The 15650-nt window shown below is 35.6% G+C and overlaps 2 protein-coding genes across 4 annotated transcripts; one reads left to right on the plus strand and one right to left on the minus strand.

Moving 5' to 3' along the window:
* Positions 1577 to 7402, plus strand: LOC107609198 (mediator of RNA polymerase II transcription subunit 4). 2 transcript variants are annotated; one of them, XM_016311167.2, is made up of 2 exons: positions 1577 to 3425; positions 7023 to 7402. In XM_016311167.2, exon 1 carries the CDS (start codon positions 2181 to 2183, stop codon positions 3381 to 3383), a length of 1203 nt encoding a protein of 400 aa, XP_016166653.1. In that variant the 5' UTR covers positions 1577 to 2180; the 3' UTR covers positions 3384 to 3425; positions 7023 to 7402. The 2 variants fall into 2 exon arrangements, with proteins under 2 accessions (XP_016166653.1, XP_016166591.1); XM_016311105.2 differs by lacking the exon at positions 7023 to 7402 and adding an exon at positions 5089 to 5470 and having other exon boundaries at positions 1585 to 3425.
* On the minus strand, positions 7376 to 10609 carry LOC107609064 (GPI mannosyltransferase 3). Of its 2 annotated transcripts, none has more exons than XM_016310926.2 (9): positions 10310 to 10609; positions 10100 to 10217; positions 9550 to 9654; positions 9162 to 9445; positions 8651 to 8932; positions 8357 to 8558; positions 8103 to 8254; positions 7850 to 8012; positions 7376 to 7744 (listed from the first exon to the last, which is right to left on the minus strand). In XM_016310926.2, the coding sequence occupies exons 1-9, from the start codon at positions 10528 to 10530 to the stop codon at positions 7661 to 7663; spliced, it is 1611 nt and encodes a 536-aa protein (XP_016166412.1). In that variant the 5' UTR covers positions 10531 to 10609; the 3' UTR covers positions 7376 to 7660. The 2 variants fall into 2 exon arrangements, with proteins under 2 accessions (XP_016166412.1, XP_016166484.1); XM_016310998.2 differs by having other exon boundaries at positions 10333 to 10493.

Consider the following 15650-nt stretch of genomic DNA (forward strand, 5'->3'; position numbering starts at 1 on the left):
TGAAAAAATTCAAATTAGTAAATTAGTTTGAAAATCCCAAAATACCCTAACAACTACACGAAATCCGTGATCTTCCTCACAGCTCTCTCAAACACCGTAACAGCAGCCACTTCCTTCACACTGCGGCTGTGCTTCTCTCTCGCCGCCGGTCAGATCTCTGCACCGATCTGCTCTCTTGTAGTTTTTTTTTTGTGCCTCTCTCATTATCTTGATTAATTGATTATTTGATTATTGAATATTGATGACTTGATCTGTTAAGAATATGGATTTTAAATTGCTTTGTTCATCTATCTATCTATTTTATTAGATTAGTCCCTGTCGCCGCCGCTCACTGTCCGACACCGGCCCTGTTGCCGCCGCATACTCCTTCCCTCGTCGGTGGCTGAGTTGCTTGCTGCTGACCTGCTGCTCACTAATGTGTATAACAAAGTAAAAAGACCAAAATATCCTTGTTAATTTAACTCTAACCCTTCTTTTCAGATTTTTTTCTAACTCATTTAAAAAAAATGAAACCCTAACAGAGAGCCACTCCTCCAGAAACCAAACCCTAGCGAGATTTTTTCTCAAATTCATGGAGGCTCCACCGGCGTCGGCGCCACCTCGCCACCGCTTTGGATTTGCATGACCATCGTGCTCCTTATTCTAGAAGAAAATTGTTCGCGTTCGTGTTCATCATCACAGCTCACCTGAGTTCACCGCCACTGCATTTTTGCCGCCATCGTCGCGACTCTGTTTGGATCCTTCGTGTTGTGTGGTCGCGTTTGGCCTCTCTCCTCCGTCTAAGCTTGGTTGCTCACGCGTCTCTCGCCTCCGCGTCTGTTCGAGTTGTGCTTCCTATTCGTGTCGTCTCCCTCCTCACGTCTGTTCGAGTTGTGCAACCTTGTTCATCTTTTTCAAGCACAGAATCTTCTTCTTCAGGTAAGAATTTTAAACTGTTAGCGCTATATAGCTTTTGGCTAGAACTTGTGGTTTGACATTGTTTATGTTTGGATTTTTTTTATTTGTTATTTATTTTTTTCCTGAATTCTATTTGTGCTATAATTTATTCACATGAAAGTTTGTGCTAGGTTTGAAAAATTGAATATGGCATATATACTTGTACATGTTAGCTCTGTGCCTGTTGTTTGATTTGAAAATGTTGAATACAGACATGAATGATGTAAATTTCTTTTGCCTGTTGTTGCCCCCATGGTTAATTGTTGTCAGATATAAATGAAATACACACACTAAGACTAATTAAGGTTTTTCTTTTTGTTTTTTAAATCTTCCTTTGATGAATTTTTTATGTTATGATTTTATTTGTGTACTCTGTTCCTATGATTTTTTAAGGATTCCAAATTTGTGCAATATGTTGTGTGTATATTGGGGTTATTATATTTTTTTATTTGTTCTTATGATTTTTTATCATTCCAAATCTGTTCTTATGATTTATATTTGTGTAATCTGTTCTTATAATTTTTTAAGGATTCCAAATTTCTGCAATATGTTTGGGGTATGTTAGGGTTATTATGATATTTTTTTTTATCTTTCTTTGGTTTTTTCCTTTTTGTATCTCTTGATTGTATTTACATTAGGTTATATTTTCTTTTGCTGTTGAATGTGCAATCTGTTCTGTGTAATCTTTGCAATCTTTTCTATTTCTTGTGAGTAGTGACACTGTCTGAGTAGATTATTGCGTTTGATGAATCTGGTGGTGGGCTTGGTTAAGGTGGTTTGTGTTTAGGAAGTGGTGTGTAATATGGTGGTTAGGTTGCTTTTGTATGGTTAAAGAGATGTGTGACGATTGTCATGATTCCTTGCATTGTGGTTATGTGTGTGAGTGCTGACTTATATGTGTTTGGAAGGTTGTGGTTACCTGTGTTGAATCCAGGTTTTAAACTGTTTATGTAAGTAATTTTTGTGGATGTATGTTTCAGATGGCTATGAAGCCATGAGGGAGTTAAGGTAGAAGAACCTGAAGTTCTGGCATGCTCTCCTATTGAGAGAACACTAAGAACCTTTTCCTTTGTTTCTTTTATGTATTAATAATGCTATTTTAATATTCTGTCAAGCAGATGAAATTGCTGGATATAAAGCAGCTTTGGTCTTTACTCAGAAATCATTCAGATCTGATACAACATTTTCTAATTTGTGGCAGGTAGAAGAGTGAAAGAGAAAAGGATCGGAGTCATTTGTACAAAATGCTTCAGCACCAAATTGTGCAATCCCCTGCTAGGCTAGGCCTCACAAACCCGAATTCACCATCCATTCCGAATCCTACTCCCCCAAAGCTCCCTCCGTCACAGAGCCATCATCACCAGCCCCACCTAGACCGCCACGCAGCTGGCCCTTCTGCAGCTCTGCTCTCTCTTCTCCCACCTCTCCCTCGAGCACAAGCACTTCTTCAACAAATGGCTTCCTTAACTTCTAAGCTCTTTGAAGTTTCACCCAACAGGTCGCTTTGGGTCACTGCATTCCGAGGATCCATCCCCACCTTCCTTTCTACCCAAGGCCAAGCTCATTCATCTACCCCACATGATTCTTCTCCTTCCACAACCAAAGAAGTTATTTCACAATTCACTATTCTTCAAACTCAGATCTTTGAAGCTGTCGCTGAACTCCAAGAGATTCTTGATCTGCAAGATGCTAAGCAGAAGATTGATCGGGAAATTCGCTCAAAAGATTCAGCACTTCTTGCATTTGCCAACAAACTCAAAACTCAAAGGCGGTGTCTCGACATTCTTGTTGATGATTACTCTGATTATCGCCGCAGCACCAAGAGGTTGAAATCAGGAGATGACAGTGAAGATGATTCTTTGACATCCTCAACTGTCTCATCCCAGCTGAAGCTATCAGATATATTATCATATGCTCACCGGATAAGTTATACAACCTTTGCGCCACCAGAATTTGGAGCTGGGCAAGCTCCTTTGCGTGGTGCACTGCCACCTGCGCCACAAGAGGAGCAAATGAGAGCTTCACAGTTATATAACTTTGCTGACCTTGATGTTGGATTGCCTAAAGTTGTTGAAACGAAAGAGAAAACAATTGAGGCCATTATTGAGCCTCCACCTCCACAGCAAGTGGATGCCAATTTGTCTGCAATTCAAGGGTTGCTTCCACCAAATTTTACAGTTCCGCCTGGCTGGAAGCCTGGAATGCCTGTGCAATTGCCTATTGATCTTCCACTTCCCCCACCTGGGTGGAAACCTGGGGATCCTGTGCCATTGCCACCCATGGACTCACTTCCTGCACCAAGGTTTGAGCAGCAACAAGTACCCCATCACATCCCTCAGCCTAAGCAACCTGAAGTCATTCAAGTGCAGCATGTTAATTTGGATCTTGACGGTAGTGATAGTAGCGATTACAGCAGTGATGAAGCCAGCTCTGATGATGAAGATTGAGAAAATGATGAAGCTCATTAGCTCAAACTGACAATTGTACAGGTAAAAACTTTTGTTATGTTTTTGTAGGGTTAACACCATATATTTGTCCTTGAATTATAGTCTTTACCAAAATAAGCCCTAAAACTTGCACCCCAGTATATTTTAGTCTTGTGTTGTTCTTTAAAATGTGTCTTTATAATATTGACATAATATAGAATAACATTTTAGCCAACTAGGCTTCAAAGTTTTGCCATACTTTCCTCCAACTCCCTTCCCAGCTTCCATTTCTAGCCTTCATCTGCACATCAGGAGTAAGAACATCCCAACTAGTTCGCATGTTTGTCATGGTTTCACTGTTTGTCACGGTTGCAAAACAAGCGCTAATTTAACCAGCACCTATTTTGAAGAGGTGGCAATTGCTACAGCAGCCCCATCTTCTGTTTAAACATTTCTAGCATTTGAAAGTGTTATTCCATTTCATTCCTTTTAGGTCATTGTAGTCACTTTCTTCTTTTCTTCCTCTATCCCTGGTCATTTACTGGTAATGTAGAAGCATGGACAACCAATCGTTTAGAGAATGATATAAACCTAGATTGGAAAGTTAAATATTGGTTGGTTGACATTAAAACATTCACTTCAAAATTGATTAGTGTAAGTTGTCACTAACTTTTCTTCCTCTATCCCTGGTCATTTACTGGTAATGTAGAAGCATGGACAACCAATCGTTTAGAGAATGATATAAACCTAGATTGGAAAGTTAAATATTGGTTGGTTGACATTATAACATTCACTTCAAAATTGATTAGTGTAAGTTGTCACTAACTCACTATACCGAGTATACAGCCATAGTTTAAAGCCCTGGTGAAAGAAATGCTGTTTCCATCTTTTACACTATGCAATAAAGTGTTTGGTTATTTTTATATATATAAAAAAAGGATATATTACAAAATATGCACCACTAAATTACAAAATGCAAATTTTATTTTCTGTTGTTTCCCATTTTTTCTTCGTGTGGTGTTCTGTATTTTGGTTCGGATGACTCGTGGTACATAATCTTGGGTTGAGGGTTTGTACTGTTTCTGCTGCAAGCTCTATAAAGTGGAAAGCATCTTAGTATATGCTTCTTTAGAAGTTTTTCAATAGGCACTGTATTTTCTATAGTGGAGGGTTCTGTTCCTTACGTTACAATGATATTTAACATAGACAATAATTGCTACTAGTATTCTATTTTGAGATTTAGTTTAAGGATTTGGTTTTAGTTTTTGACCGAATAAAAGTGTGAGAAGAAATCAAGTTTGGCTTGTGTTTCCATTTTCTTAAAGGGGAGCCTTAGAATAGCAATTGAGTTGTCTCTGTGTTCAAGCCGTAGAATCAACCCATGATGCATGCATCAGGTTAGGCTGTCTATATTATACCCTTTGGATGCGAACAAGTGGCTCTTTCTGGATCCTGCGCGATGCGTAAGGTGGGATGCATCAGCTCTTTTTTTCGCATTTGTGTTTTCTTTTTTATTTTTAGCAAACCAAACAGCCCTAGTTTTTGGCTTTTAGCTTTGAGATTGGCATAATGGCATGCACTTGATGTATTCATTTTCGCTTCTTTCTCTGAGAATTAAGCACGTTCTAAATTACCAAAATATCTATTGGACTCCGATCAAGATACATCTTCTATATCACTAATCATCCTCTTTTACCTAAACAACTGAATTACTCCATTACGACAGGTTTGTGCACAATCTTGATGAGGATTGCGGAACTCTGTTACATGACATGCCAATCATCTCTATTAGTGGAACAGCGGTTGGATAGAGGATAAATTGCCTTGCCTTTCATTACATTCCAACAGTGGCGAGCCTTGATAGAGGATGTTTTCTAACTCAACAATATTTCGTCCCTCTCAGTCTTCATGTTAACTTACTGTAGAAATCAATCCATTATCTAACCTATTTGTGTAACTGCTTCTGTGTATTTTGTGCCCTAGACCGTTAGAACATTGCTTAATTTCTGAATGGAACATGTAGCGCACTAAAATTTTTGGGTGCTTGTGTTCACAGCTTATAAGGAAACATCATTATAGATAAGTTACTAGTTGGTTAGATCTTAAAACTTAAAAGTCTATACCTGATTTTTTTTTTTTCTTTTAATGTATATAATTATTTTCTTGTTGGACGACTATCCAAAAATGTCAAAAATGATTCATCAAAAGATTAGTAAAATAGTGGAGAGTTTAGTAAACATCAACTACTATATATTTTCCAAGAAACACCACCATTGAGAAAGGAGAAAGAAACATCAATGGCCTGAAATGTGAGAAATTAGTAACACTTGAGTGTCAGTGTGTGTTACTAGGGGAAGGAAAAGACTTTGGAGGATTAAATTAGTGAACTCTGTATAGGAAAACAAAGAAGACGACTTGCAACTCCAGAAACTGTTGCAGCAGAGAAAATAGAGAATAGAAAGCTTTTTCAGAACGAAAAGAGAAAAACACAAATGTATTGAGCTATTGGAGTATTACAACACTACACTTGCAATAACTGAGACACAACCATATAAAGCTCAGCGACTCTGACTGTGTCTCTCAACAAGACTAATCAAGACAGACTTTACCAAAACAGAAAAGTGGTTGCAGTGCAGTTAGTTAACTACTTTCAAGTTCTTGATCCATGAACTTTGACTCATGATCTTTAATACTCTGTTTAGGAGTTTTACTATTTAGAGGGTGATGGTTTTGGAAATTTTTGTTAGCTCTTCGAATTCTTTATTTTCAACTTATCCCAAATGAGTAAAGTGACAAATAAATTCTTGAGAATTTACATTTTGGACAGATTAGTTCCTAAAAAAAAGAGTACCAATAAAGTCTTTCAGGACAACAAATGTGGACAAGTTAATTCAAATTAAGATCTTCTACTCTAATCATAGAGGCTAATTTAAAAGTAGTGTGTTCACATCTGTTATCCTGAATGACTTTATTAGTACTTTTTTTTTTCTTTAGGAACTAATCTATCCGAAGCGTAAATTCAGAAGGATTTATTTGTCACTTTACTCTTTTAATATAGTTTAGAGTGCATTACTAGTGAATGTAGAAAGATTAATTGGTCACATAAATTTGCCTATAATTAAGCTGGAAATTATTTTCTACTTGAAGTTCAAAACTTCACCCGCTTGCTACAAAAAAAATTCCAGTTACAATATATTATTATTGTCACTAGATCTTCAATTTTAGGTATAATGCTATTGTGAGTATATATATAAAACTATGTTACGTATACACTAAAATTAGATACTAAAATCAACCATCAAAGTCGGCGCCAGTATAAAGTATATGTTGAAATACAAATAAACATTGAAATGAAATTAAACCACACATGTATTTATACACAAATATATTGGTGGCTGATTTTAGTGACTAATTTTGGTGTACAAATAATATTTTTGATATATATTATGTGTGTGTGTGTATTCATAATTTTTCAAAATGTAATGCATATGTGCACATGTATATATAGTATTTAAGAGCAGGCCTAATCAAGAGTAAACAAAAAAAAAATCATGGAGTTTTTGTTGATTAGTCCTTGTCATAATGCAATTTGGTCTTGCGTTAGTTAAACATTGACACCTGAGGTTATTAAAAGTAAATTTCGTTCTGTCTTTGTTTCAGGCATAACAAATTCGTACGTCCATGTTGTAGCAAGAGTGGTTTTGTCTATGAAGGTGATGAACCTGCATGGCAGGCTAGGTTTCTAGACCAACCCCGAAGGCTTCTTCTGTGGAAAGGTCTAGCAAGCAGCTAGTTTGACAATGTTTCCTCTATATTATGTCTCTGTTTTCTGTTTAGGTGAATGCTCCGAGTCCGAGTACCTAATGTTCTATATAGTAAGAGAGCATTCACTGTGTGTTCATCAGTTCATCCAACTTGTTCAGAAAATGTACACCTTAGTTCATATTATTTATTTTTCTTTTCATTATGAACCCCAAAGTGTAAAGCATTTTGCCATTTGATATGGTTAGAAATCTTCCAAGGAAAATTCGTTGATGATAGATAGATCACTACTCTTGATAACAAACTAGTCATTGTTACATCCTCATTACACTCCCTTAAAATACAAAACTGTACATCATCTCTAACTGTGTTAGGGAGGAATTTACAAACTATCCAGTGCAAATTTTGGAGGCAAAAAATACACTGTTGTACAAAGTTTTCAAAACACCAATGTCAAAATTTTCAAGAGAAACCTGAAGAAATGACACCTTCAACTGTGGATACAGAGTCCAAAACTATGCATGGCAGATAATCATTCACTGCCTTGTATGGACGTAGACAACAATCGATGCTTGAAGTTCGCGATCCACCTTGAAGTGAGCATTAAAAAATCTTCTTTCCTGTTGTTAAAATCCCAATATAAGCAAATGATTAAAAATTACCCTCAATAATAATAAATAACAAAAAACTAAGCAGCAATTTCTTTACAATATTCTTATTATTACCTCTCTATAATCATATGAATTTAATAAGTTCTTCAATTTTTGTTCTTCCGAATCAAATAAAACAATGTGGCTCGGAAGGGACATATTTTTTGCATATTCGGATAAAAATGAAACAGGATCCATCAGAAAATGGTCAGACTCATCAAGAACTCCTCTCTCTTCGCTGCAGAACACAATAAAATTAATAAGAATTGTTATCTTATTTCAGTCCCAATGAAGATTACAAGCCACTCCAGGATTGTGAATTCCAAACCTTGGTGTGCAGTCCAGGAATCGCATTGGCAGGTTGCGATGCAGTACGGAGTAGTACGGGGTGGCATGGCAAGGAGTTAGGAATAGGATGTTTTTCACTTTCCCATGACGAGCTTCTCTGGCAAGGTGGTTCATAACATCCTCAGGTCCCCTCTGTTTTGAAAGTAAAGAATATATAAAGTATTTTTCAGAGATGTTCACAAAAGATCATTAAGATAACCCCTCAATTGTAAGAATGAAGAATAGTGACAATACCTGATGAACCAAACTCATATACAGAGACATTGGAATATTGGTAGCAAGCAAAAATATGATAGCAAGTACCATCTTCAGAGAACAATTGGTACGCTTCTTTGAAGATTCTTTTCCTTTATAACCACGCAAACCAGGATCTTCTATCATAGCCAAACAATAACCAGAGAAGATCAGAGCTATGGGAAGAACGGGCAACACAAACCTGTACTTCATAGTAATTATTATCATAAACCAATTAAAACCAGCAGACCATGTATACACTTATATATGTATGAATAATTTTGATTGAAGTACCTGAACTCCTTGTGACCTAGTACACTGTATAAACCCAGAACCCAAGCAAGAAGACAAGCGTATCTCCACTGTTTTGAATAAATGATACCAGCTATGCAAAATGGTAAGAAAGAGAAGATCATCACTGGAAATCCCTGAGTGAAGTACCAGTGCCACTTGTGAGTTCCATAATAGTCTCCACCCGAAGAAAGAAAATTGAATTTTAGAAAATTAAGTGGTACTAGAATCCATGTGCCATACATGATACGATCTAATAAGCAGGTAAGTCCGAGCACCAGCATCCTGATACAAAATAATAAAAATAATTCGCCCTAAATCAGACATCTGTGATTGACATTTGAAAGCTGAAATGTTAGATTAATGTGACTGCAGCCAATGCAACAAAATAAGTTCCCTGGAATATATTGCTGGAATAAGAGTTCCGATAATCTAACCCAACTTGGTATTTAGATAGATATGAAAGATAACACACTATGAAATGAGAAACTCCCACATTCCCAAGTAAACATACCCGATGGGTGCGACCTCCAAAAAAAGGAGTTTCAATTTGTAACGTTCCTTTGAAAATTCAAGGAGGCCAACATACAGCCATATGATTGCACTTGTTGGTCGGATCGCACAAGCTAATGCTGCCAAAACTAAACCCCACTTCCTTGAAACAGTGGAACTTCTACTAGAAGATCTCATGCAGGGCCAAAAGTATAGAGATACAAGTGTAAGAACAGTCTCCAAGCTATTTGATAGCGTACGAACAGAACAATAAATCATAAACCAATTGGCCAACTGGGAAAAGAGCTGTACCAGAGTTAAGTTTTCTTATATAACAAGGGGAGAAAGTGTTCCTATATTAACATAAAACAGATTAAGTCTAGCCGTAAATATATAAAAGAAAAGGATACAGCCCATTTTGCAACATTGTCACCAAAGAGAACTGCAGAAAGTTTGTACGAGTATAAATCACCAACTGCAGCAAACACAGACTGCAGCAGCCGTGGAGCCTTCCTCTAAGAAGCAAGGACCAGAGAATAGAATTAGTGGAATCATATCCATAAAACGAGACAAGGAAGATACTCAAGTTGCATGAATCTAATTCCAGTTAAAAACGGAACCTATTATAGAAAACATATCAAGTTTTATGAAGTGAAGCAGAATACATGAACCACTTCATTAGCTGTTAGAACTATCACTTGATTGAAAGGGATACAAAATCTCAATTATAGCCACTGCATTTTGCTTGTCAAAAGAATACAGAAACGACATAAAAGCATGAAGTATGCCTCAGTTCATGTGATAGATATTTGTTAAAGATAACATCACATGCTTCTAAGCTAGCCTTCAATATGCAATGGCAGATAAAACGACTCAAACTGAAGTTGTATAGTTACAGGGAGAATGAAATCAAAGTGGCTTAATGAGAATATAAAAAGGATTAGAAAGAAACAAGTTTACCATAACCAAAGGGGTATCAAGATGCAGAAACGCAAGAACCCTATAGAGCGGAACAAAGAGCAGCGGGTGTAAGTAGCTTCTGATGCCCCTTTTCCATTCCCACGTTAAATGGCCGTATCTGGAATAAACCATCTCCGATCAGCACTTACGATTGGAAGTGAAGAAGAAAGATGGGAAATTCAGGTGAAGAATATAAAATAAGGTATGCACCCAAATGCAATGCGATGCGCAACCTCGGGTCCCTGCCAGTGTTCATCTGGATTGAAGTATGTCTGCACCAAAAGAGAGTTCAGCATTCGAAACACCAAACAAAAAAAGAACACTCGTTTCTCTGAAGAGAAGAACGACGCGGAGTAATCTGAGTCAGATTTGCGAGAATCCCGAGATTCGTGTTTCTGTTTATCTACGTCATTTTTGTGTCTTCGTCTCATTGCTCTGTGAATGCGAATGGTGTTGTCTACTCTCTTTCTATTTTCGTGTCTGTTGCGTTGGAGAGAGAGAGAGAGAGAAAGAGAGAGAGAGAGTAGAACACAGGATGACGAAGAAGAACGAGATGGGCTTATGGATCTAATCCACCCGATACAAATTGGGCCAAACATTTCTTTCCATTATGGGCTTAGCACTTTAGAGGCCCGTTTGTTAACCCAATATATTTAAGAGAAAATTTAGGAAAAGCACTTTTATTAAGAAAAATCAGGTCAACATTTAACCAACAAAATAAAAAATAAGTAATTTTATACTATTGGTAATATGAAAATAAAATAATATAAAAATATTCTAAATTTTATTTATTAATATTTTCACTTTAATATTTTTCAAACACATTCTTAGGAACAGATTGGTTTGGGCATTTTTATTTTCATTTTCGATAAAAATAAAAATAAAGCATAAAAATATAATTGATTGAAAATTTTTAAAATATTTTCAACAAAAATATTTTCAAAAGAACGAAACAAAGTTAAAAATATTATTTCTATGTTTTCAGTTTTAACTTCTAAAAGTATTTCCAACTCAAAACACGATATTTTCAGTTTTGGAATAAAGATCCGAATTTTTCCTATTCTTTTTTATACAGTTTTCTTTTTTCTCACGTCACATTTACGTAATATTTTCTAATGTTTTCTAACTCAGTTCTTAATGTCAATTTCTGTTTGGGCATCCATTCTTGGCTGATTTTTTAACATATGATGCAAGGTTTGGTGTAACGCCCGTTTATGGAGCTGAGAGGTGTTTAACACAGGTGTGACGGCGGTTAATTGACGGCCTGAAATCGGACGGTCCGATTTCAATCAGGGGTGAGGGGCACAAATCGGACCGTCCGATTTGTGCGTGGTGAGGTCGCGTGTATGGTAGTCGGACCATGCGATTTGTTGTATGGAGAGATATTAGTTTTTTTGGCCCAAGCAAATCGGACCGACCGATTTTAAGGCTTCATTCAAAAATATTCGAAGAGCACCCAAATCGGACCCAGCGATTTCTGGGTTTCAAATTTTTTGGGCGGGCTGTTTAGTAATCAGACTATCCGATTTTTTTGTTCAAAAAATTTCGAAAGGCAATGCAAGCGATCGAATGGTCCGATTTGAGTGTGATATATATATATATATATATGTTCCTACCCAAGCTGAGCAGCCCATTTCATTTTCTTCTTCTCCGGTGCTACAAGTATTTAAACTTCTTCTCTCCAGATCTCTTCCTCTTGTTTGTATATCTGCTCTTCTCTATTATCATGGATGATAGAGTAAGATTAAAAGTGTATTATCATGGCCAAATTTTATTACAAATATCAGAAGGAGTAAAATTTGTGTGTGAAAATCCGTTGGATATTATTATTCCATTCACACTTTCATTTGAAGAATTAAAAGGTGTCATTTGTGAGAAGATGGATTCTCAAATATCTAGCAGAGTGTCGTGTGTTCTGTACAGATATCCTGTACCTGTCTTTGGTGGGTTTGTTCAATTTCAAACGAAATACGTGACCGACGAAGCGAGCATGCAAGAAATGTTTTCAGTGTATCTTAAAAGTCGGTCGCGAATATCGTTCATCGAACTGTATGTCGAGTTCGAGCAATCTGCAGCGAACCGAGACATTGAATTGGAAGATTACAACAGTGATAGTGAAGAAGAGTTCGAAAGTAACTACGAGGTTGTTGATCCGGGTGTAGACGAAGATCAAGCTGACGAGGCTATGGTGGCAGATGTGGCGGATGTGGCAAATGCACTAGCAAACCAGCAGCCGTTTGTGGAGCCGAGTTTCATGCGGTCGTTGGATTTGGAGGCTATGCATGCACCGGAGTTTCTTCAATATGTAAATGCAGGTGAGCCATCAATTTAAATTAAGATTTGTTAAAGTATGATTTGTGCATGAGCTTTGAGTTTAGGACAAACAGTAGAGACAACGGTAAATAGGCAAAATATAGCATGTAATAAGTAAGTCTTCTGTTTAATTATGAAGTGAACCTATTGGCTAAGAAATATAGTGTTTTCCGTCAATCTCCTTACAGTCGACACGAGTTGCCCTACACAACGCTCTGTACAGGTGTGCCAGGCATGCCGAACCCCAACTGAACTGTATTATCCTGGCAAAGTTACGGAGTAATGGGAGAAACTTCTAGTGCACCCCTGTTCCAGACTTATCTCCAAACATAACGGTCCCAAACAATAACATTATGTGTCACTTCACGTACCTCTGAATATGGATATCATCAACCAACACTAACCGATCCTTCAATGCTCGAAACCACGTCAACTTGATGAAACTTCCCCTACAGTCTGTCTGCCTAGGTGCAACACCAAACTGATCCAAGCATTCAGCCTCTAACGCCTCATAACTACTCGGTGTCGGTCCCGTAACTGGCAAACCATTTGTCGGAAGACCAAAAATTAACGCCACATCCTCCAGTGTCGCAGCACACTCACCAACCGAAAAATAGAAGGTGTGAGTCTCGGGGCGCCATCTCTCAATCAGAGCATTAACCAATGCCAACTGACATTGGACAACTCCAATCTGTGAAACATGATAAAAGCCGGTGTTTCGTAAAAACTCCTCCACTATTGGATTGTACCGATCCGACGGCATGTAGTGGTCACATTGCAACATTCTAGATTCCTAAACAAAAACAATAATATTAATAAATTAACAAATTAAATTTAAAAGAATCGAATTTTCATTATCAAATAACCAGTTACACATAAGAATCAATAAATATAATAATAATAACAATACAATACTTTATACAAATAACTATTATATTATCTACTAATACTCAAATAACTAACTACTCTATTTTATTCTATTCTAACAGCAAACATACAATAATAAATCAATCACTAACCCTTTATTAAATATTTATTTTTAACTAAAATAAAAAATTTTGGAATAAAAACTTACGTAGTTAGGATGATCAAGATAATTAACAATGTGAAGTTCTGAACGATTCACATCTTTTATTTTTTTTCTTTTAGGCATAGTTTCCTGTGTGGTCCAATTTTTTTCAGCTCAAACTTTCAACAATGGAATGAACTACCGTGGCTAGGGGTGGGGTTTATAGGAGAAGAGAAATGGAACAAAGTGAAAGTGAAAGGGAAAGGAAAAGTGAAACTGGCTTAAGGGAGCTCGGGTGATTGGGATCATTTCATCTTTGCTGGACCAACTTGCATGCGTGACACGTGACTGGGGGCGCAAATCAGATGGTCCGATTTGTGTACCTGCTCAGCCTGAAATCGGACCGTCCAATTACTGTTCTTCAAAACGGACCGTCCGATTTCTTCGATCCTGGCCGTCACACTTCGGTTATGCACCATGCAGCCCCATAACGTTATTATACACCACTCCTCCCCCAATATTAAAAATAAAAAGTTCTCCATTCTTTACTTTTAAATTATTTATTCTCTTTGAAAAGATGAAATTTTTTTCAAGTTTTTTTAATTATTTCATTTGACCCTTTTGGTTTTGTTTTTTTAATTTTATTTTAGTTTTAATTTAAATTATTCAATGATATTTTTATAGAAATTATAATGTAATTCTTACTTATTCTTTTTCGTAATGAACTTAGTATTATTTGTTATCTCCCATTTTTTAGAAGTTAGAAACTTCTTTTACTAACTTTTAAATCTAAAAAGTTTAAAAGATTACACAAACAACTAGGTCCAATAAACAACTTTCAATAGTTGCAATAATTCTTATGATAAATTTATTTAAATTGGTAATACCAAAAAAAAAAAAAATATATTTAAATTGGTTAGAAAAAATTAAGTCAACACAGCATGTTACGACTTGTCAACATGCATTTGTCATTACTCATGTGGACATGATAATTGATGATAAATGAATGACGTAATTTTCAAACCACAAATATTGATTAATTTTGTTAATGGAAGGTATATACTTTACATTTGAAATCGTTACTTGTTAGATGTTCTTTTTCAAAAGTCATGTGAAGAATTATACTGTGTTGATAACACGCGACGAAACTAATAAAATAATCTTAAAATTTTATTTTATACTTAAAATTTTATTTTAATAATATAAAACAGATCTAAATAAATATTTGAGTATGTTAGTAAAATCTTTTTTTTTGTACGATACAAATGCACTATGTATATCTATACCAAAATTAACTTTTTTCTTAATAAATATATTTGAAACAGTCATTAATAATACTGATAATTGAACATTCTTTTTGTGTGTTAAATATTAATACCAAAATTCAACTTTTTCATCTTTATAGAGATTAAATTTATGAACTTCAAAATATAAGATTGATGGTTAAAATATCATTATTTGTTATGGAATATGTCTCTTTTAATTTATAGAGTGATGATAAAATAATGTGAAAGCTCTGTCCAAAGAGTGCTTTCCAATTTCAAATATAAGCCAATAAGAGGTCCCCTTTTTGTTGTTGTTGTTTTTTTTTTTCTCCTTCTTGAAAGTAATTGCGTGTTTAGCTTTTCCTGAAGCAAACATTATTAATATTAAAAGAGTTTTGCTATCATTGCTTTGGCACTTTGTGTTCCTATGATTCCCCACACGCCTGTGTAGCCTCTCTAAAAAACACAATTTTTTTTCTCTTTCAATCGTTAAGTCTTACACTATAAAATATAGGATAAAATACATATACAAATTAATTCGAGGCCAATATTACATATATCTACTAAAACGAAAAATATTATAAAAATTTATCAAGTATTTATATGTAATTTGAACAAGACTTATTCGAATTATAAAATTTAATATTAATTCGAAACAGTGTAATTCGAATTATGCATTGATGAAATGTTTTAGTAATTCGAATGAGTGAAACGAACTACATGCACGTGAATATAGTTCTAATTCGAAGTGGACTAATTCAAATTACCATAGCTAGCAGCCCAAGATAATTCGAATTGATCTCATTCGAATTATCAATGAATGTCCTATAAATACAGTTCGAGTTCAGCTTTTTTTTTAATGCATGGAATATAAAATATATTTTTTTAAATTTTTAATTTTTAATAAATTTATTTAAATTATATCACAAAAAATATATTATTCTATGCAAAATAATTTTAAAAT

Source organism: Arachis ipaensis, chromosome B01, assembly GCF_000816755.2.
Source record: "Arachis ipaensis cultivar K30076 chromosome B01, Araip1.1, whole genome shotgun sequence".
Lineage (NCBI taxonomy): Eukaryota > Viridiplantae > Streptophyta > Magnoliopsida > Fabales > Fabaceae > Arachis > Arachis ipaensis.